The sequence below is a fragment of the Myotis nattereri genome, assembly GCF_964212035.1.
Source record: "Myotis nattereri genome assembly, chromosome: 4".
NCBI lineage: Eukaryota > Metazoa > Chordata > Mammalia > Chiroptera > Vespertilionidae > Myotis > Myotis nattereri.
This window is the reverse complement of record NC_138079.1, coordinates 38,096,570-38,119,560: the sequence shown is the minus strand read 5'-3', so window position 1 is coordinate 38,119,560 and position 22,991 is coordinate 38,096,570. Positions and strand designations below refer to the sequence as shown.

Here is a 22,991-nt window from a genome sequence, read left to right as displayed (position 1 = left end):
ACTTTAAAATTGAAAAGGCTGTACTGATCAATGTATAAATTTCCCTACAATTTTGTATTTCCCTATTAATGGTGTAGAACAATATTTCATGTTTATTGGCTATTTCCTCTTCTGTGAATTTGCCCATTTATAAAACTGAATTGCATTTTCTTATTGCTTTACAGTGCTTAAAAATAATCTATTTTCTATTTTTATTCTGCTCTTACTGATTCACACAAATCCATGTCGTAAATTCCTTTCAAATCTTTCAATGGCTTGTACTAAGGCAGTGATGGCGAACCTATGACACACGTGTCAGAGGTGACACGTGAACTCATTTTTTGGTTGATTTTTCTTTGTTAAATGGCATTTAAATATATAAAATAAATATCAAAAATATAAGTCTTGCCGAAACCCGTTTGGCTCAGTGGATAGAGCGTCGGCTTGCGGACTGAAAGGTCCCAGGTTCGATTCCGGTCAAGGGCATGTACCTGGGTTGCGAGCACATCCCCGGTGGGGGATGTGCAGGAGGCGGCTGATCGATGTTTCTCTCTCATTGATGTTTCTGACTCTCTATCCCTCTCCCTTCCTCTCTGTAAAAAATCAATAAAAATATATTTAAAAAAAAATATATAAGTCTTTGTTTTACTATGGTTGCAAATATCAAAAAATTTCTATATGTGACACGGCACCAGAGTTAAGTTAGGGTTTTTCAAAATGCTGACACGCCAAACTCAAAAGGTTCACCATCACTGTACTAGGGCAACACAAGTCAAATCTGGTCATTCCATTAGTTTCAATAAGGTCTATGACCGGACTGCTTTTGCAATAAAATGGCAGAGCCAGTAGGGTCCACAAAACAGAAAACACTGTTTGGTCCTTTACAGAAGAAGTTTGCAGACTTCTCTATACCTTTCAGGGCCTCTCAACTGCTTTGAGCTTCAAGAACACAATAGGTCCTTAGTTTTACTGACAAACTCTGAAGTGCTACCCTAGCCCCTGAAATGCCTGCACCATTGCTCCTACTTTGCATGAAATCTATCACTAGCCCTCCTCGATGCTCCCACAGATTTATATAATAAAAGCTGTAACTATACTTTTTTGTTTACATTTCATTCTCTCCACTAGTATTGAACTCTCTTGAGGACAAGGGACAATCCCAGCACTAATAAATGGTTAATGAATGAATAAATGGCACACAAAGTCCTTCATAATTTGCTTTCTCATTATTTTCCTGTTATCCTACCTAAATAAACTCTGTTTTCCAGCTTTATATATTTTAAATTATTTTTCAAAAACATTATTACTAATGGCAGCATAAATGACCTATTCCTAATAATTTATATGCATCTATTTAATACATTCAAGATTTGCTGAAATATTTTCCTCCCTAATTCTTTCTTTAGTAAAGACAAAAAGCAATGGAATCTTGGCCCTTCTGGGATCAACCTTTTCATCTATGGCAGTAACTTCTGCACCTGCGGTTTAAGGGGCTCCACTGATACTTATTTTACTAAAGGGTTCAGAGTACTTCAAAGCCAATTATAAAAATGCAACTCACATGTTTTTTGCTTTAGTTTTCAGTATAAAATTAATCTCCCACACCTTGTTGGTAGTCTTATTCTCCTTATCTGGTACATCTCTATATATTTTTTTGTTTGCTTATCTCTATTATAAAGATTTTAGTGTACCTTGTCAGGGGTCTTACTACGTGTATTTTTCAGTTTAGTTATTTAATGGATCTTTGTCATTCCTCTTAACTTCCAGACTTGATGGATTTTTTTTTCTCCCTTATTTGTATTAAGGTCATTACTGAGTGTTTCATCCACAAATGCTTGCTGCATGCATTTTAAAAACCAGCTTTATATATTTGTTACCAATTACATCTCATCCAGGTAGATCTTTTCTTTCCTTTTCTAAAATGTATATGGATAATTAAGTCCTGTCTGGTTTAACTAATTTACTCATTCATTACTTCAGCTCATTTTCACTATTTTAGTAATGTGGTCTATGATCTCCAGTTAGATCACTGTTATAATGAATTATAATATTCATTGTAAGATTCTGTATTCATTCAATGTATATGGATTCATTATAAGAATCTGAATATTTAATTACATATTTACATAAAATTTTATAAATAAAAGAGTATAAGCTTTGTAATTAGGCATGTCTAGATTCAGATCCAGCCTTGAACACTCTAAAACCTTGGGCAGAGTACTTACCTATCTATACTTCAGTTATTCCATCATCAGTAAAATGGAAGTAATTCCCATAGGGTAACACAGGGCTATGATATAAGCATAATACATGTATGCTAAATGCCTACAAATAATGCCCAGTATATTACATGGAAAAAAATGTTAATTCACTCCCTCTTCCCTCCCATCTCAAGCAATAAGAACAATAAATGCTGTGCTCCTCAAATTATTTTAAGCCAATTATTAAATTACCTTTGATTTTCTCAGCTTTCTTACCCTTTTGCTGATAAACCAAAATTTGGAGGGAGGGAGGGTACAAGATCTTTTTGGCAACAATATATAGTCAAATATCAATTCCAGGAAGAAATATTCATAATTTATATCCTGGGCAATAAAAATAACTCTCACGGCTGTGCTCCTCTGCAGTTTACATTTGATAATTTTTTCTCAATACATATGTCATTTGGTTCAGCTGCCTTTACAACCACATTTCCTTTCTTAAAAGTAGTATTTGCAGAATCCAACATGGTTAAATACAAGCAATTCTTCTAAATATAGTATGTTTAATTTCAATGCAGTTCATTAACAGTATTTAGAAAAATTAAGTTCATGTATTGGCTTTAACATTATATATATGTATATATGTGTGTGTGTGTGTGTGTGTGTGTGTGTGTGTGTGTATATATGTCATAAAACAATGAATACAATAACAAGTCTTACAATGGGAATATTTACAACTGTAATGTCATGTGTTTTTACCAAAATCTTATTCTGTTCACAATATATAATGGTAGTAAGTTTGATTAATTTAAAAGATTTTTATAGTTTGAAATATCAGTGGGCAGAATTTAGTAATTCTCTGAATACCTAGAAGGAAGATGTGATGAAAACACATCAAGCCTGATCCGCCTAATGGTGGGGCGGGGGAACGACATTTAGGAAAAAGCAAATGGAGCACTAATAGTTCATTAGGCTCACATCAAATGAGATGAAGTAAAAACCATACTGCCAAACTGTTAGGTATTTGTGCATTACATATGCCAAGGAGCTAAAAAGAAAATCTGCACCTTCAAACTATTATTTCCCTTTTGCATTTGCAAGTTTTCAACTTGGTGGAGTCATTCTCTCAGAAGAATGGGGTGCAGGGCAGAGTAAAAGTGTAAAAGAGAATCGATTCCCAAAGTATCTCCCCTGCTTCACTAAGTATAACTTATTTACCATTCTGATATGAAAGCTTTGATATAATAATAGGCAAACTTAAAATCCAAAAGGAGCTTATCCTAAAAATGAGCCCATCAGGCCAGCCATTTTGCAACCTTACATTTTGGAATACCTATTACACGATACAACTTGCATGTTAAAAACATCTTTCCTCTAGGGTGAAAAAAAAAAAAGTACCATTTATGCATTCACCGTTGAAGTCATCACTGTTTCAAAGCAGGATTGGTATTAAGCTTCTTAATACAACTGTCAACATCAATTTGTGGGTAGCCTCCCACTTTACATTTTTACATTTATATCTGCTGATGGGGCAAATGATTAGTAATTAAGACAACGGACAAAATATAAGCAATCCTTGCAATATCCAGTCGATTTTTAAAATCTGAAAACAAATAACAGGCGCTCAAGTTTAAAACAAGAAAAGCGATGCCCCAAACTGGTTGGCGGCGGTGGCGGGTCTGCTCCCGGGCAGCTGTGCGCTGTGGCGTGTTCGCGTGGGAGAAGTGAAAGGGCGGACGGGCAAACAACAAACCCGCGGTTACAAACAGTAACACGACGTGCACAGGTCGCGAAGCCAGGGGGCCCCGGGGGAAGGCCCGCCTGCAGAAAGCCACCAACTGGCTGCGTGTGGCGGCGCCGGTGTCTGCGGGCCGCACTCCCGGGCAGAGGGCCGGGCGGGGACAAAGACCGGCCGCAGGGCAGCGCTGGACAGAGTCCAGCACCGGCGGGAGGTGCCGTCCCGGGGCAGCGCCTGCGGCGCTCGGGGTCCTCCGACGCCGCCCTTCCACTGGCGGCGGCAACGCTCCCCGGAGCAGCCCCTCTCCAGCCCACCAGCCCCAGAGGCCCCGGACGTGACCTCGGACACCTGAGGAGCCGCCGCCGCCGCCCTGCCTGGTCCCGCAGGACGCCCGGGCGGCAGCTGTTGGGCGTGGAACGGCGCAGCCGCCGCTGCCGGCTCCAAACGGCCCGGCGGGCGGGGGCGGGGGGCGGCGAGCCGGCCCTCTCCCCGCGGCCGTCCGCCAGCCTCGGAACTGCAGCCTCCGCTCCCGCCCTCCGTCCGCCGCGCACCGCGTCACCTACCCGGTCCCACACCATCCCAGAGGCCTCCGGCGCTCGGGCCCTCAGCGCAGCGGCGCAGCTCCCGCCCGGGGCCTGAAATGGCTGCGGAACAAAGGGAGCCTGGCTCCGGCGAGCGCCGTCCGATTGGCCGAGGGGCGGGGCCGCCGCGGGAACTTTCGGCGGCGGTCGCCTAGGCAACGGCGGCGGGGCCGGGAACCGCGGCCTGGGCCTGGCGGCCGGCGACGTGCGCCCGGTGGTGCGCGGCTGCGGTTTCTGAACCCGCGCCGCCGCCTCCGGCTTCCGCCCCGCGGACCGTGCAGTGCTCCGGGGACTGCGACCTAAAGGCCCGGTGAGCGTGGTGGACGAGGGCTGCCCAGGGCCCTCTTCGCGCCCTGACTCTCGTCCTCCCTCACTTGTGCCCCTCGCACAACCTCCAGCGTGACGGCTGCCCCGGAGCCCAGTCACACGGCACACGCCGCGCGGGCCGCAGCCACAGTCCCAGCCTCGGGGTGAGGAGCAGAACCGGCCTCCTGGGTGGGCAGCCCTGCCCGCTAACACTGCATGGCGGGCTTTGCGGTGCGCTGTAGCCAGCACACCCCCTGCCGTGTGAGTGACACGGGAGGATTTCCAAAAGCAAGTTTTACGGCTCCAGGTGTGTAGTCATATAAAACTGTAGTTTCTTGCTCTTAGAAATAACAAGCCCTTTTCCTGTAACCAATCTCCATGAGAAATGAAAATGTCTCCAGAAAATAATTCAAAAAGGGAATGGTAGACTTTCTATAATCATAACTAGAGGCCTGGTGCACAAAAATTTGTGCAGGGGGGTTGGGGGAGGGGGGAGAGGAGGTCCCTCAGCCCGGCCTGTGCCCTCTGGCAGACTGGGACCCCTCAGGGGATGACCACCTGCTGGCTTAGGCTCGTTCCCCAGGGGATTGGGCCTAAGATGGCAATCAGACATCCCTCTGGCAGCCTGGCAGCCCTCGGGGATGTCCACTTGCCAGCGGGGAGCAGGCCTAAATTGCAGTTGGACATCCTTAGCGCTGCTGAGGAGGCAGGAGAGGCTCCCACCACCACCGCTGTACTGGCAGCCATCAGCCTGGCTTGTGGCTGAGCAGAGCTCCTCCCATGTGAGAGCCCCCTGACCACCAGGGGGCAGCTCCTGCATTGAGTGTCCGCCCCCTGGTGGTCAGTGTGTGCCATAGTGACCAGTCATTCCCAGTCCTTCTGCTGTTAGGGTCAATTTGCATATTACCCTTTTACTATATAGGATAGAGGCCTGGTGCACGGGTGGGGGCCGGCTGGTTTGCCCTGAAGGGTGTCCCGGATCAGGGTGGGGGTCCCGCTTGGGTGCCTGGCCAGCCTGGATAAGGGGCTGAGGGCTGATTGCAGCTGGTCACAGGGTGGGGGGTCCCCACTGGGGTGCCTGGCCAGTCTGGGTGAGGGGCTGAGGACTGTTTTCAGGCTGGTGGGTGACTGAAGCTCCCAACCTCTCCTTTTTTTCCTTTTTTTTTTTATTCTGGGATTTATTTACCTTCTATGGCTGTCACTGGAACTGAGAGCCGGCTTTAGCTCTGAGGCTCGGCTCCAGCTCTGAGACCTTGGCTGCTGAAAGCAGGTATCTAGGTTTGTTTGGCTTCTATAATTGAAACACTGTTGCAGCTCCAGCTCTGAGGCCTGGCTGGCTGAAAGCAGGTTTCTGGGTTTGTTTAGCTTCTATAATTGTAACATTGTTTCTTAGAGTGCAGCTCAGAGGCTAGCAGCGGCAGGCGGGGAACCTTGGCTTCCTCCATCACTGGAGCAAGCAAGCCTCCTGTTTGCTTCAGCTGCCTGGCTGCCGGCTGCCATCTTGGTTGGCAGTTAATTTGCATATCACCCTGATTAGCCAATGGGAATTGTGTCGGAGGTACGGTTAATTACCATGTTTGTCTATTATTAGATAGGAGATAATGGAAATGAATAAATATCAGTTTTCTTCCCCCCCCCCCACGTTACTCATAGATAAATTTACTATATATGAACATTTTAAATTTGCATAGATAATAATTATTTCCTAAGGTGATGATGCCTGTGATAATTTTCTTCCCAGCAGTTTTGACTGTCCTACTTGCAAGTGCTGTATATGTGTTATGAAACTGTGTAGCTGTTGTTGCCTTCCAAGCAAATTTTAGATAAAATTATAGTACCGATACTAGAAACTTTTAAAAAAAATTTATACTGAGATAGCCTATTTGTTAATAAAGTTGTTAATTTTCATTTGCAACAGCAGTTATTTTAAAATACAATTAATTTAGGGCTCACATCCAAGTCATGGTACCTTGAATATAAAGATTTAAAAAAAAGTAACTTATTCAATGTAAAATTTAAGTATAAAAGGATCATTTTTATCATAAGGAAACTGAACATAGCAAGATAAAGCATTTCAAATAACTAAAATACTCATGAATTCAACATTTTCTAATATTAATTTGATAGCAGGTAGATACAGTAGTGTATGGCAAAAAGAGCCCTCCACACCCCCCAATAGGAATAGATTACTAAGAAAAATAACAATATAAACCTTCCTAAACTGTAGGTTAGTATAACTGCAGGGAATTTATATCCATCCAGATAGCAACTGTACTTATTTCTACATTTGAAAAGTTCCATCTTGGAATAGGGAGCCTTGATCTATATAAATCAGAGGATGTATGGTGTCTGCATTCTACTTTGCTAAAGAAAAATAATAGGAATACTTTCCAAATGTAAAGGATTATCAAATAATGACAAATATAAGGGACTATTGACTAAGCATATTGATAAGGAATTTACCTGATTAATAGTTTGGAAATAATTGAAAGCAAGAGAAGTATTATTTTTAATATGTAAGAAGATTTATTGGCCAAAATCTTTTGAAATAAAAGAATATTAATTATCAGATGTGAAATTGATATTAGTCAAATCAAATTCCATTCTTTTATAAAACTTAAATAAAAGTGAATTGAAATTTTAATATAAAATAGTTACACATTAAATAAAGAGATGCGTAGACATGTAGCCTGTTTGTCTTCATACTCTCAGTTAAATTAAAAATACGTATTTTAAACAGTAAATCTTCTTACCAATAATAAGGATTTATTAACACAGCAGCTTTTTACTTTTACTTTTCCTGTTATTTGTTTTCTCTTTGCACAGTTTGCACATAAAATAGCAGCCACCCAAGAAAGTTTCCCCTTTATACCCACATACAATACAGTAATGCTCATATGATAAAACTTTGAAGAGTTGCTGGTATTTTTAAATGACATATACTGAAATTAAAAATAGTAAAAACACTTTGATTTTCATCTCAAAACTTATTACGGATATCTTATATTTTGAGTTTCTGTATTAAATATTTTTTCTTAGGTGAAAAAATTGACCAAGATACAAATTAAAGAAAGGTAGAAATTACAAAATACCATTAAGGGAGAAAACATACATATAAGTTTTCACCTTGGAAGGAAAAGATGCCTGCTCTGTCAGATGTAACATTGTCAAAACAAGTATGGAGTTAGAGGACAGAGGACTTATATGCAGATGCTGTCTTTCCTACTTATGAACATTTTCCTTATCTTAAACAGGATTAAGTATGATAAAGTATATAAAGCTCATTAGGAGAGCACCTGGCAGATAGTTAGAGGGCAATGAAAGTATTATTATATATTAATAAATAAAAGAACAAATGTTTGAGGAGGAATGATTGTTTTAAAAAATAATAGGTCTGGAAATCCAAAAATTGTTAAATATCTTTCAAGGCAATTGATGAGTACATAGAAATTCAGTAAGAGGAGTGAAGCAATCTTTTAGGTATAGGCAAACTTCTCAAATAGAATATTTCTGAGAAGTGTTTCCATTTATGCTCCTGGAAAATGTGGGAATTCTTGTTATATTCTTTAACATTAGACAGTTTAAAGAATAGCCTTCCATCAAACATCTTCAGCTTGGCATCAAGGAAAAAAACATTTGGTCAATTAGTATCTGACAAAGGAGGCAAAAATATACAATGGGGTAAAGATAGTGTATTTAATAAATGGTTTTTGGGAAAATTGAACAGATAACATGGAAAATAGTGAAACTAGAACATCTTTTGACACCATACACAAGAATAAACTCAAAATGGATTAAAGACTTAAATGTTAGACTTAAAACCATAAAAGTCCTAGAAGAAAACATAGGCAGTAAAATCTTGCACATTTCTCATAGAACTTTTTATTCTGGGGCAAGGGAAACAAAAGAAAAAATAAACTAATGGGTCTATATCAAACTAAAAAGTCTTTGCACACAAAAGGAAACCATCAACAAAGTGAAAAGACAACATGCTGAATGGGAGACTATATTCTCAAATGATACATCTGATAAGTTGTTAATACCCCGAATTTATAAAGAACTTATAAAACTCAACACCAAAATAAATCAGATTAAAAAATGGGCAAAGGACCTTAATAGACACTTCTTCAAAAAGGACATACAGATGGCCAATAGATGTATGAAAGGATGCTCAACATCACTAACCACCAGAGAAATGCAGATTAAAACCACAATGAGATGTCACTTCACACCTATCAGAATGGCTATCACCAATAAAACAGCAAACAATAAGTACTGATGAAGAGGTGGAGAAAAGGGAACCCTCTTGCACTGCTAGTGGAAATGCAGACTGTTGCAGCCACGTTGGAAAGCAGTATGGAGTTATCTTAAATTAAAAAATTAAAAATGGAACTGCCTTATGACCCAGTGATTACACTTCTGGGAATATATCCGAAGAAACTAGAAACACTAATTTGAAAGAACATATGCACCTCTGTGTTCATTGCAGTGTTATTTACAATAGCCGAGATTTGGCAGCAGCCCATATGTCCATCAATAGGTGAGTGGATAAAAAAGCAGTTGTACATTTACACAATGGAATACTACTCAGCCACAAAAAGGAAGGAAATCTTACCCTTTGACACAGCATGTATGGACCTAAAAAGCATTATGCTATGTGAAATAAGCTAGTCAGAGAAAGACAAGTACCATATGATTTCATTCATATGTTCAATTTACTGAATAAAATAAACTAACAAACAAAATAGAGTCATAAAAAAGAGAGCAGGCAGGCAGCTGTCAGAGGGGAGGGGTTTGCTGGACTGGGTAAAAACGGTGAAGGGATTAAGCAGAAAAAACAACACAAGCAAACAACAATTCATAGACACAGACAACAGTTTGGCGATTAACGAGAGGGAAGGGGAGGTAAAAGAAGGTATAGAGGGGATAAATGGTGATGGAAGATTTGACTTGGGGTGGTGAACACACAATACAATATACAGATGATTTATATAATTGTATACCTCAAAACTATATAATTTTACTAACCAGTGTCACCACAATACCTTTGATAAAAATGAAAAATAATAAAAATTAAATTTAAGTTTCATTCCACTTACCTATTAGGAGTCAGTGTTCGGGTATTATTGTAACCCATGGGGAATTACATGAAATTGATTCAAGTAAACTTTCATATAATTTTTCATGTTTTGTATGTCATGAAAATTCTTTAGAAAATTAATTTACAAATGAATCCACAGCTTTTATGGAACCAAAGACACTGTGTTCAGAAAGATTTATATTTTAAACACAGTCTGTAACAGCAAAACTTACAGATTAAATATATACATGTATCTTTTAAAATAAATCATCCCTGGAGACAGAAAGTACAAAAGGTTTTTCTAACTTTTAATATCTGCACCAGAAATTCTCGGATTATAATATCTAAGTATCCAATGCATCCCACTTAATCAACAGGGCTTTCTGCTATAAAGCTATTTACCCATAAATTTTAAAGCAATAAAAGAGTTCCTTATGGAGTTTTCCCTTGGGGCTCTGAAGTTACGTGTATGCTGGACTGCCTCCTTTTTTCCCTCCCTTCCTTTGCATTTTTAGTTCCATTTTCAGCTGTGTTTCTCAGCTGTTACTTTATTTTGTCCTTTGTGTTCATTGTTGTTCTTCCTTTAAGGGCCACTAGGTTGGCAGTTTGTCAAAAGACCAATTTGTGATTTTGTATGTTGTTTTTCCTAGCACTCCTGTCAGGGAAGATTGAAAGAATTCTAAAATGAGGGCTGTCTCTCCTCTAGTTGGCCTGAAGTGGAAGTGGTAATTTGGGTTTACTTTTCCTAGACTGGTAATGTTTGTACAGTCAGAGAAATGAACTTTAAGGCTTGAAAGCTCTGCGTCCATTTCACAGGACTTGTTGCTTGTGGGGGAAACCATCACATGGTCCCTAAGGACTAAACAGAAGGGAAGCTTTCTAATCTGGGAATCAGATTTTTCTGAGGGGATGCATATTCATATAAATTAGAAAAAAACACATTAGGGAATTTTATTATGAAGAACATGTAAGTTGATACAGCAGCTAAAAAATCAATACAAAGGAAAATTTCAGCAATAGCTGTAGATGAACTATTAATTTTTATCCCTTAACACCTTTATTATTTCATCACTTACCCATTTGTCTTCTGCTGGTTGTTAATATTTTTGCTCAAATAATTTGTGTTTCCTCCTTAGAAATATGTTGCAGTATATGGAGTGCATAATTACATTATTACAGATGGGTATAATACTGGAATTTGGATTGCTGAGGGACAGGATGCCATCACATTACTATACTGATAATTTACCCTGATTTTAGTATATCTTAAGTTGTTTTGGTTCAAAGGATTAGTTCTTATAAAGTATCATACATCTTTTATTTTTTCTCTCACCTCAAGATTTGAGTAGATGAAATAAAGGCCCATATTACAAGTGCAACAGAAATATATATAGATATAGATATAGATATAGATATAGATATAGATATAGATATAGATATATAGTTTACTGATCTGTGTCCATACAATTTTCTTTTATAGGAAACTATAATACTCTTTGCAACAGACTTTAAAATAGAAAGGCATAAGGGTGAAACAAACAAGGTGAAACTATCTCTAAGTCTTACAGGTCAATTTTAGCTAAGGAAACTACATATTTTACTAGTTAAGTTAATGGAAAATTTTCAATTTAAAAGAAAGGAGTAAGTGACCAGATAACTCAAGGTGGGTGGAGGAGAAGGGAAGAAAACCAGATCCTGACCAGCTAAGGCAAAAATAATAATAATTTATTAAAGGTAGTCTGGCATATTTTTCAAAGAACAATATATCTATAGACCAGCAATGTCAGATTATCTGCTTGCCTCTTGTATCTATAGACCATCTTTCCCATAGAGAACACGGCTATCTGGTATACCCAAGGTTTACATTTTATGCCTTCAAACATTCAAGACCAGCTCTCCATCTTCTTTCCTATCTAAGACCCAATTCCTGCAAATGGATGTTACTGGCCCTGCTTGAGTGAGGTGCCCAACTTGGAACACAAGTGGTTAGCTGTGGCAGGAAGGAAGGGTCACATTTGAATAGGACTGCCCTGCTTTGGCTGCATGGTATTGGGAGGAGGAAAGAGAGAGGGGGGAGCAATTTCTAGAATAAGCAGAAGGCTAGAGTGACTACCTCAGAGATTCCCACTCTTCATCTCCAACTCATTTGATTCTTGGGATTTAATTAGAAGAGATGATTTGATGTTCAAGTGCAAAATTCCATAAGCTACCCTTATATTCTCATATGATAGCCATACCTGAATGTTTACCTAGGTTTATTCTAACTACTTCGATATAAAAAGAGTCCTTTATTAATATAAATTTTATAATTTTTTTCTAATAAATTATTCATTTTGAATTGCAGCTAGAAAGCATTGATAAATCTAATGCAGTTTCCTCATTTTACTGAGGAGGAACATAAGAGGGTAAATAACTTTAACCAAAGTGACATGGTATAAATAAGTGAAACACATCTGGGCTGGAAGCCAAGTGTTACTTCTTAGCTAGTGCTAATATCTTGACTTTATTATTTTCTTAGAAATAGTTTATATTTTGCTAAAACAGTTTAAGGATGATGGGTTTTTATTTGTACAGTATCTTAATACAAGTATATGTTAATCCCTGATCTCACTGTGTCCAGTGGCAAGACTTAACAGCAGGCCAGAACTTTGGCACAGAAATTGAGAAATGTCAGTTCCACACAGTGCACTCTCCTTAGTGAAAGGCCATTTCTGCAACAGAGATGAATTGCAAATAGATCTGCAGGAAAAGCCAGGATTTAGGATGCAACTTTGGATTCCATCAGCTTTCTGATTTAGCTAAACCTTTTCCAGCCCAGTGAAGCACCCCAACTTCTCTTTCAGGTAATTGTTAGCAACACCGCAATAAATATCAACACAAAGCAGATTATTATTGTAGATCACGCAGGGAGAACAAAGGGTAAAATATTTAACTGTAGCAGTGTTTGAGTATATTCTGCGTAGTGAGAAAACCTGAAGTCATTTGGAGAAATAGAAGACCAAAATTAAGTAATTTCTACTCTTAACAAACATATTTCAGATGTTAAAAGCATTCAGTTAAATGAGCAAATACAAGATAAATCTGTGAACATACATAGCTTTCCTAAATATCAGTAAAAACCAGCTAGAAAAGTTAACTAAAAAGATCTTATTCACAATGTCAGTAAATTATAAAATATATAGAAATTTGGAATGTTCAAGGCACATAAAGTAAACTATAAGAAATTGTAATGAAAGAATTAGTAAAATTGAATGCAGAGATGTAGCATGATTGTGAATAGTAAAGATATTTCCCAAATTAATATATAATTTTAGCATATTCCCATAGAAAACCAGAGAATTCTTTATAGAGCTCAAAATAATGTTTCAAAAACTGTTTTGGCACAATTATAAAATTGTATTCAATGGAAAAGAAAAAGAACAGTGAGGAGGAACTATCTTTGCTAGATACTAGAATTTTAAAGAAATGAATAGAGCATGTTTTCATATGTCTTTTGGCCTTCTGTTTGTCCTCTTTTGAAAGTGTTTAGGTCCGTTGCCCATTTTTTTATTGGATTGTTTATCTTCCTTTTGTTAACTTGTATGAGTTCCCTGTAAATTTTGGCGATTATACCTTTACCAGAGATAACATTGGCAAATATGTTTTCCGATGCAGTGGGCTTTCTTGTTGTTTTGTTGATGGTTTCTTTTGCTGTGCAGGAGCTTTTTATTTCGATGTAGTCCCATTTGTTTATTTTCTCCTTAGTCTCCATTGCCCTAGGAGCTGTATCTGTAAAGCTATTGCTACGACATATGTCTGATATTTTGCTGCCTGTGGATTCCTCTAAGATTTTTATGGTTTTCCATCTTACATTTAAGTCCTTTATCCATTTTGAGTTTATTTTTGTGTATGTGTAAATTGGGGGTATAGTTTCATTTTTTTTGCATGTATCTGTCCAATTTTCCCAATATCACTTATTGAAGAGACTCTCTTGACTCTATTGTATGCTCTTGCCTCCTTTGTCAAATATTAATTGAGCATAGTGGCTTTGGTCGATTTCTGGGTTCTCTGTTCTGTTCCATTGGTCAATATGTCTGTTCTTGTGCCAGTACCAGGCTGTTTTGAGAACAGTGGCTTTGTAATACAGCTTGATATCTGGTATTGAGATACCTCCTACTTTGTTCTTTCTCAGGATTGCTGTGGCTATTCAGGGTCTTTAAGAGACATATGAAAACATGCTCAAAGTCACTAAATGTCTGAGAGATGCAAATCAAAGCAACAATGAGGTATCATCTCACATCTGTCAGAATGGCTATCATGAATAAATCAAGAAATGACAAGTGCTGACTAGGATGTGGAGAAAAAGGAACCCTCGTGCACTGCTGGTGGGAATGCAGACTGGTGCAGCCACTGTGGAGAACAGTATGGAGATTCCTCAAAAAATTAAAAATGGAACTCCCATTTGACCCAATTATCCCACTTCTAGGAATATCACACCCCTATGTTCATAGCAGTACAATCTACAATAGCTAAGATTTGGAAACAGCCTAAGTGCCCATCAGCAGATGAGTGGATTAAAAGCTGTGGTACATCTACACAATGGAATACTACACTGCTGTAGAAAAGAAGGAACGCCTACCATTTGCAACAGCATGGATGGACCTGGAGAGCATTATGCTAAGCAAAATAAGCCTGTCGGGGAAAGATAAATATCACGTGATCTCACTCATTTATGGAATATAATGAACAACATAAACTGATGAACAAAAATAGATCTAGAGACAGAGAAGCTTCGAACAGACTGTCAAATCTCAGAGGGAAGGCAGGGACAGTGGTGGGAGGGGGTAGAGATCAACCAAAGGACTTATATGCATGCATATAAGCATAACCAATGGACACAGATACAAGGGGGGGGGGGAGGTGAGGGCATGTGCTGGGGGTCAATGGGGGCAAAGGAGACCTATGTAATTCCTTAATCATAAAGAATAATAAAAAAGAGAAAGTGAATAGAAATGACCTGGCTTTAGTTCAAAAATGAAGATAATCAAAGGAATAGAAAACGTAGTTAACATGTAAGTTTAATATATGAACTCAATTCACCCAAATGATGGAGAAAAGAGTCATGATATAAGAACTAATAAGAAAACCAGGTATTAATATGAAGAAAAATCAGCTTTGAATTTCACCTCACATTACTAGTACATTGTTATCCCTCTGCAAGAGGCTGCCCATCAAAACTTACTATTTTTGAAAGCTGGCATTAAATCAGTTAAAAGTTGCCAGCTGTTTATTTTTTTTCATAGAGGTGGAGTCATCAATTCATCTTTGGAGACTTCCTTTTGTTTTGGGAAAATCACCAGAATAGATCTCTTTAATTGCACTTGTTGCTTTTAGAGGAAATGGAAGTCTCCAGAAAGCTGACAAGTTTGGTCTAGATGTATAAATTGGGTTTATTGTCTAGCGTATGTCCTTTTGGAATAAGAGAGGAAAAATATACCTTGTGTCTTGGTTTGTTCAGGTTCTTATAACAAACAACAACCAGACTGCATAGCTTATAAACAAAAATTTCTCACAGTTCTGGGAGCTGGAAGTCCAAGATCAGGGTGCCAACACGACCCAGTGAAGACCCTGTTCTGGGTGCCAGACTTCTCACTGTATCTTCACAAGGTGAAAGGGGCTAGGGATATCTTTAGAGCCTCTTTTATAAGGCACTAATCCCATTCATGAGGGCTTCACCTTCATAGTTTAAGCACCTTCTCAAAGGCCCCACTTCCTCATACCATCACATTGGGCATCAGGATTTCAACATAGGAATTTCAAGGGCATGCCAGAAAATATGAGTTAGGCTGAACTGTTCTTGCAAAGTCATGCTTATTTATATATTTTTTTTTTTGGTGGGAGTGGGGGGAGAGACTGTGTTTTTATCCAATTAATTGCTTACGGGAGATTGTCAAACTGAACCATGCCAAGAGGATTGTATATGCCTGATGTCTTTATGCTGGAGATAAAAATTGTGAAAGGAATCAGTAGGACTGGACTTGGTATCGTAATACCTGGATGGAACCATTGGTGCCTTTCACATGGTGCTATTTAACACAGAATAACTCAGACCTGGTAAATGTACCTTTATCATTGACTTGATTGAGCCATGGGAGCTAGTTACATTCCGTGTAAGTAGGTATTCCCATTGTCAGTTGTTTGTTTAATTTGTTTAACTCAATCTTCACAACAGCCATATGAGACAGGGCATGGACTTGGAGAGGATAGATCTTTCTCTGAACACACACACACACACACACACACACACGAGCACATACGCATTTCCACTCCCACTCCTACCACGAGGGCTCCTAGGTGTTCTTAGGGCCAGTATTCCAGAGTGTGGAGATGCCTGCAGATTTTTCTGTTGGTGGGGGTAAGCTGGTCACTGCCAGATTGGATATCCTTCTAGCAGTAGTTGTAACCTACTCTGTATTATTTCATCTTCAAAACTGCAGTACATTTTTGTTAACTCTTTTATTTTTGTCTTCTCTGTGCCTTGGAGAATTAAGGGAGAAATCATTGTCTGTGCTGGAAAGAAATTGGTTGGGTAGAGTAGTATTCTGGAGAAGCTGTTTATCAGATAGTGGGAGTGACCAGCTGGACTCCAACAGTGGTGGTATATGATCATTAGGAATGATTTAGAGGAGTGTGTAATATGTCTGTTGGAGGGAAATTTTGAGGAAGAATGGGTTTCTTACAACCTGTGGGATGCAGGTTCATGGTTTTCTTAATTTGGCTACTAAAGGAAATGGGACCTTATTATGTAATTCTATGTTTGCGTGGTCTGTATATACTACTGAGGCCAATTCACTTGTTTCTTCACTTATTCATGTATTCCACAACTATTTTTGGTTGATCACTATGTACTGGGACTGGGCTAGGCATGTAGATACAATGATGACTAACAGAGTCTCTGCCTTTTAGGAGAGAACTCTGGTAAGTTAATTATCAACAAATCAAATTGTAAGGAAAGAAAAATAGGAGAGGAAACAGAGAAATGAAAAAAAAAGAAGATGGATATATATGACTATAAAATTTTATATGGCTATAAAATGAAAATCAATAAACAAAGCTAAAAAAGAAAACAGACTGAGGGACTTACCTGTACTATATATGACAGATGAGCTAATGAAATTATAAAACATCAGCCTTTAGTCAAAGTTAAAGCCTAACACCAAACCCACAAAGAACAAAAGGACACTAACAGCATTCAAACAAGAAGAAACTTAAATATATCCTTTCAATAGCAAATAAATTTGCATTAAAACAATAAGGTGGCCCTAGCTGGTTTGGCTCAGTGGATAGAGCATCGGCCTGTGGACTGAGTGTTCCCGGGTTTGATTCTGGTCACGGGCACATGCCTGGGTTGTGGGCTCAATCCCCAGTGTGGGGCTTGCAGGAGGCAGCCAATCAATGATTCTCTCTCATTATTGATGTTTCTTTCCCTCTCCCTTCCTCTCTGAAATCAATAAAAATATATATTTAAGAAAAAAACAAACAAACAAAAACAACAATAAGGTAAACTTCTCCACTTAATAAATTTAAAAGCATAAGAAAAATCATAAAACTATAAACAAGGCTGTTGAAAAATAAGTGTTACTCTTGTTAGTATAAATCGATGGAATAGAATAATTCTTTTATTTTTTTAAAAAAATATATTTTATTGATTTTTTACAGAGAGGAAGGGAGTGGGACAGAGAGTCAGAAACATCGATCAGCTGCCTCCTGCACCCCCCCGACTGGGGATGTGCCCGCAACCACAGTACATGCCCTTGACCAGAATCGAACCTGGGACCTTTCATGTCGCAGGCCGACGCTCTATCCACTGAGCCAAACCAGTTAGGGCTAGAATAATTCTTTTAAAAAGTGACTTAGCATTTACTATTGAGAACATAAAAATATAAATGCCACTCAGAAAATTACAAGACATTGAAAAAAGAGATAGAGGAAGGCATAAACATACCGTGTTCATGGATTGGTAGAATCAACATCATTAAAATGTCCATACCACCCAAAGCAATTTATATATTCAATGCAATCCCCATTAACATACCAACGGCATATTTCACAGACCTAGAACAAATTCTCCAAAAATTCATATGGAATAAAAAAAGACTGAAATAGCTACAGCAATCCTGAGAAAGAAGAACAAAGTTGGAGGGATCATAATACCAGATATCAAGCTATATTACAAAGCCACTGTTCTCAAACTGTCTAGTATTGGCACAAGAACAGACTTATAGACCAATGAAACAGAACAGAGAACCCAGAAATTGACCTAATCCATTATGCTCAATTAATATTTGACAAAGGAGGCAACAGCATACAATGGAGTCAAGACAGTCTCTTCAATAAATAGTGCTGGGCATCTGCCTCCTGGTGGTCAGTGCGCATCATAGCGACCGGTCGTTCTGCTGTCCGGTTGATTTGCATATTATGCTTTTATATATATAGATTTTTTTTATTGATTTCAGAAAGGAAGGGAGAGGGAGAGAGAGACAGAAACATCAATGATGAGAGAGACTCATTGATCGGCTGCACACACACACTCCTCACCCCACTGGAGATTGAGCCCACAACCTGGGGCATGCACCCTGACCAGGAATGGAACCTTGACCTCCTTTTTCATAGGTTGACTCTCAACCACTGAACTACACCAGCCTGACAGCTTCTTTAATTGATATTTCAGCTATCAATCACCTGATGTAATTGATATGCTAAGGCCTCAAAAAAATTCTAATTCAAGATAGTCTCCTCTATTGGCTAAGGGTAATAGAGTTGCTGGAATAAACGTGTTGCACCAATGGATGATGATATGAGCAGAAAATATCAGTACTTTATAATTAGTTACATGACTAGTAAAAATGTGCTGAATATTTTTCATTAACAATAAGTAGTTACTGTATATGATAAGATCAGATTTAAAGGTGATTATTTAGTGTAAAGTTCTTATAGTATAAGATCTGAAGATGTTTCAACTTATTTAGTTAAGGCACATAATTGTCTTATAAGTACCGCGCGCTAACCGATTGCGCCAGTGGAGCTCCAAAGGCACATAATTGTTCTGAGGCAACAAAGCTAAGCTTTGGCTACTGACTAAAAGGATTTGCTTTAATAAGCTATAGGTCTTAACTGTGTGCCATGTTGATGAATTAAGACCTTTCCAACATGGCCTAACTTTCTCATGTTTGCACACATAAAAAGAAAAGTTTATATAATTCAGGAAGACTTTTAAGAGCTCTGTTCTAATCAACCTGCCTACATCCATGGAATCTTAGGAAAAGACTGATTTTTGCTTAGCAAAGTTAACAAGTAACCACAAGAACCAGTTTTAAACCCATTCAATTGATAAAGAATAACTGGCCCCAGAAAGCCCCTCATGAAAGTCAGCCAACTGGGGCAGACTCACTCCAATTTACACACCTCTGAGTACCAGCTAACCAACAACAGTTTCACCTGAGTAATCATGGACTACAAATGTGCCAACCTATTTACAGCCCTGAAAATTTGTCAACTCCTGGCACTCCATGCTTCCCCCAAAGACCCTATATTAGCTCAATAGTTTGTTCTGCTTGGAGAGCTGTGTCTGACTAGCATAGTCTTCCCATCTCACGCCCACACTCCCCCACTATAGTAAGCAGTAAATTCAGCTATGTCACTGAGTGGTAGTTTAATCATCCTTTGACAAACTCCTCTAATTATTTTATTATTTTTTCACCTCTTCTTGTTTAATAGTGTTAATAGTGATTGTAATTATGATAATGATAGTTTTAATCTCCATTTACCATACTGTGCACTGTGCTAAGGGCTTTAAATGCATTATCTCAATAATTGAGGACTGTCAGTAATATATGGCTACCAGGACTTTTTAGATTTTTCAGGTAGCACTCAGACCTGAAGAAGTTATTAGCCCTGGCTTAACAGTGTGCCAGTTATTTGCTTGTTTGCTTTCAAATCCACGTCTCACCCTTTTCCTGATCCACTCAGTATCACAGGGGGGCTGACTCCTACAGACTGTAGGCTCTATGGTCAGCTGGCTTCCAGCTCATTTCTGCTAGTGCAAATTAGTAGTGAAAGATGAAAGGCAGGCAGGGAGGGAGAAGGCAGGTATCTTTCCACTTCCTGCTTCTGGGGATGGCTGTGGCCATAGTTACGTTTCCTTCCCTTATTCCAGCCCCTTTGAACATGCCTTCCTTCTTGGTGGTCATCACTTTTATTATCCTGTTTGAAATACCTAGAGCACTTTCTGATTTCCTGGACTCTTACTGATACATTCATGAAGAACCAGTGGTAGATATTGTACCAGACAGACTTGAGGGACTTGAGATGTAGTTCCAAGCCTGCTTCTAAATCACTTGTGAACTGGAAACAATCACAGTTTGGTGCCTCAGTTTTCCTGTCTACTTAATGGGATTGTAAGACCTTTAAGGTTTTCCCTCTCCCCCCAACTAGAACCTTCTATAACACTGGGCTTGGAAGAATTGGTTGAGCATTTATAATAGGCATTAGCTTTCCCTTCTCCCATGTAACAGTGTTAAGAAAATGCTTTAAAATCCTTGATTACATTACATAAAGGCTTGTATATAGCTGTTCTCTTAACCCGATGAAACAGGAAAACACCCTTTTCTATCATTGGAGCAAGCTACATAATTTGAGCGGCTCAGTGCAAAATGCAAATGCAGGGCCCTTGTTGAAAATGCAGGAAAAAAGTGCCATTAAAAATATTGCAAACAAAATTTTTCCTTTAAAATATTTTGTCACTTATAAAATATAACTGAGGTAATAGCGATGTGAGTAATAATATAACTTACAAAGTGCAAAAAATATTTTGGTGTCATCATTTTATATAATACAGTACTTATTAATGTGATATCTTGATTAATCATAATTTCATGGCTTGCTTTTCTGAAAATTTATTTACTAGACCATTAAAATAAATATATAATTTTAGCAATCATATTTTCAATTGATACAATTGAGAGAGACAATCGTTGCTCTTGGAAAATGAAAGATTGCACATAATTTTTTATAATTTTAAATTGTGACCAGAATCATTCTGCTGATGCAATTGTTATGAAGCAGTTAAAAGTACTTTATAGGCTGTGACAACATTTGGGATACATTTCTGATAAGTTGTTCTGAACTAAAAATTTTAGTACACATAGAGCTGATGGTTCTCATGGAACATTCTTCATACAGATCAGTTTTGTGTAAGTCAAAATTTAATTTTAAATGTAAATTTATACAATGGCATTTTAATGCTTTCTCTGACATTTCCTGTAACTTATGGAGGTTGTACAAGAGACCAAATGTGGCTTCATGATTTGTATAAAATTCAAAAAACTGGTTTATGCATTCTGTCAATGCATCTTTAACTACAAGGAAAAATAATAATTTAAAAATTAATAATTTTAAATTATCTTCCTCAATAATTGGTTTATTGAAAGCGTCATATGGGCAGCGGGGCATGGCGGCCGGTGCTGGGTCCCGGACTGGGGTCGGGGGCGGGGGGGGGGGCGGGGGGGGTGGGGCAGGGGGGCTGGGGGGGTGATGGGGGGAGGGGGGGCGCGCCGGGCCGAGGAACGGGGCAGGCGGGCCGCTCGTGGCCTCCAGTTCGCGGGCGCTGGCGAGGCCCTCGGGGAGAGGAGGCGCAGCCCGGCGGGTGAGACGCTCGGCTGGGCCCGGGCCCGCGTCCCGCCGGCGCGATGCTCTCTCGCTCCGGGAGCTGGTGCAGTGGCTGGGCTTCGCCACCTTCGAGATCTTCGTGCACCTGCTGGCCCTGCTGGCCTTCTCCGTGCTGCTGGCGCTGCGTGTGGACGGCCTGGCCCCGGCCTCTCCTGGTGGAACGTGTTCGTGCCCTTCTTCGCCGCCGACAGGCTCAGCACCTGCTTCACCACCATCGTGTCGGTGCGTCTCTTCCAGGACGGGGAGAAGCGGCTGGCCGTGCTCCGCCTCTTCTGGATCCTCACGGTTCTCAGCCTCGTTCGTGTTCGAGATCTTGCTGTGCCAGAAGCTGGTGGAGCAGACTCGGGAGCTCTGGTTCGGCCTGATCACGTCTCCCGTCTTCATTGTCCTGCAGCTGCTCCTGCCGGGTCAGCTAGCCTCGCACAGGGGCCGGGAAGGGAGCTCTCCGCAGCCAGAAGGCTGGGCCCAAAGCTGAGGGCCACCCCGGAAGGGTGAGGACCCGGTCTCCCGCCGCACCCGGAGGAGAAGTCTGGGTGTGAAAGGAACTCCAGCCTGTACCCCGCTGAGTGCTCAGCTTCCTCTATGCCAGTCATGTCTGAAACTGCTCAGCAGGGAGGAAAAGAGCAACCGTGGTCCCTCAAATCTATTTCCTGTTATTTCATGCGTTGACTAGCGCATCTGAACGGAGACCTTGAGAAGGACCCAAGCATGACAGGCCTGCCCTCCTCTGGCAGCTGGAAAGTGCATGTAAGCAAAATGTCCTCGAGGGCTCAGTGTTGTCCTGGATCCTGGGAAAGTAGCCCGTGTGCCAAGGCTGCAAGGCCGGCCAGCATCACTGACCTCAGAGCTCACTGTCCCGTTCACCCAGACAAGACCTCCTTCGCCGTTTGAGCTCCGAGAGTAAAGCAGCTGGTATCTCCGCCCCTTGCCACTGGGGAAAGGATGGCCCTGTCTTCATTCCAGCCAAGGCACCCAGGAAGGTGTCAAACACGCATGATCGGGACGGGTCTGGAGGTCTGTCACCTGAGAAAAGAACTTTGCTGTAAAGGCTCTGCTTGGCTTCCTGTCCCAGCAGGTTGCGGTGTCACCACTTTTCCCGCCTCCTGGTGGCCAGCGCTGCCAGCGCACCTGCGAGGGGAAGAGGTGCTCTGAGGCTCAGAGGCGTTGGGAAGCTTGCAGGTGGTCTCAGCTCCCATTTGTTGGCCTGAGGTCTTTGGTTTGGTACCAGTCAGGTGCCACATGAGGACCTTTGCTGAGATAAAAATAAAATAGAATGTTTTGCTGAAACGCAGTGGTGGCCTGACCCATTGGGAGTGAAATCGAATGAGCGCCGAGACGCCTCCTCCTGTGTGCTGTGGTTGTAGGAGGGCTGGGACCTGCTGGAGCTTCATGGGGGGGGG

At 40.3% G+C, this 22,991-nt stretch overlaps 1 protein-coding gene and 1 pseudogene across 4 annotated transcripts in view; one reads left to right on the top strand and one right to left on the bottom strand.

Annotated features, from left to right (window-relative positions):
* The window catches only part of TNPO1 (transportin 1), an 88,798-nt gene extending 84,233 nt beyond the window's left edge, over window positions 1–4,565 (bottom strand). For all 3 annotated transcript variants that reach the window (XR_013995939.1, XR_013995940.1, XM_081090044.1), the window contains exon 1: window positions 4,482–4,565. Coding sequence is in view for 1 of the 3 variants with exons in the window: in XM_081090044.1 (XP_080946170.1) it covers window positions 4,482–4,496 (15 nt within the window). In the remaining 2 variants the exon portion in view is untranslated. The remainder of the gene's footprint in view (window positions 1–4,481) is intronic.
* A 4,480-nt stretch (window positions 4,566–9,045) lies between these two features.
* LOC308518495 (transmembrane protein 203-like) lies at window positions 9,046–22,066 on the top strand (annotated as a pseudogene). Its single transcript has 3 exons — window positions 9,046–9,077; window positions 9,295–9,345; window positions 21,520–22,066. The product of its transcript is annotated as a transmembrane protein 203-like (transcript).
* Window positions 22,067–22,991: the final 925 nt, after the last annotated feature.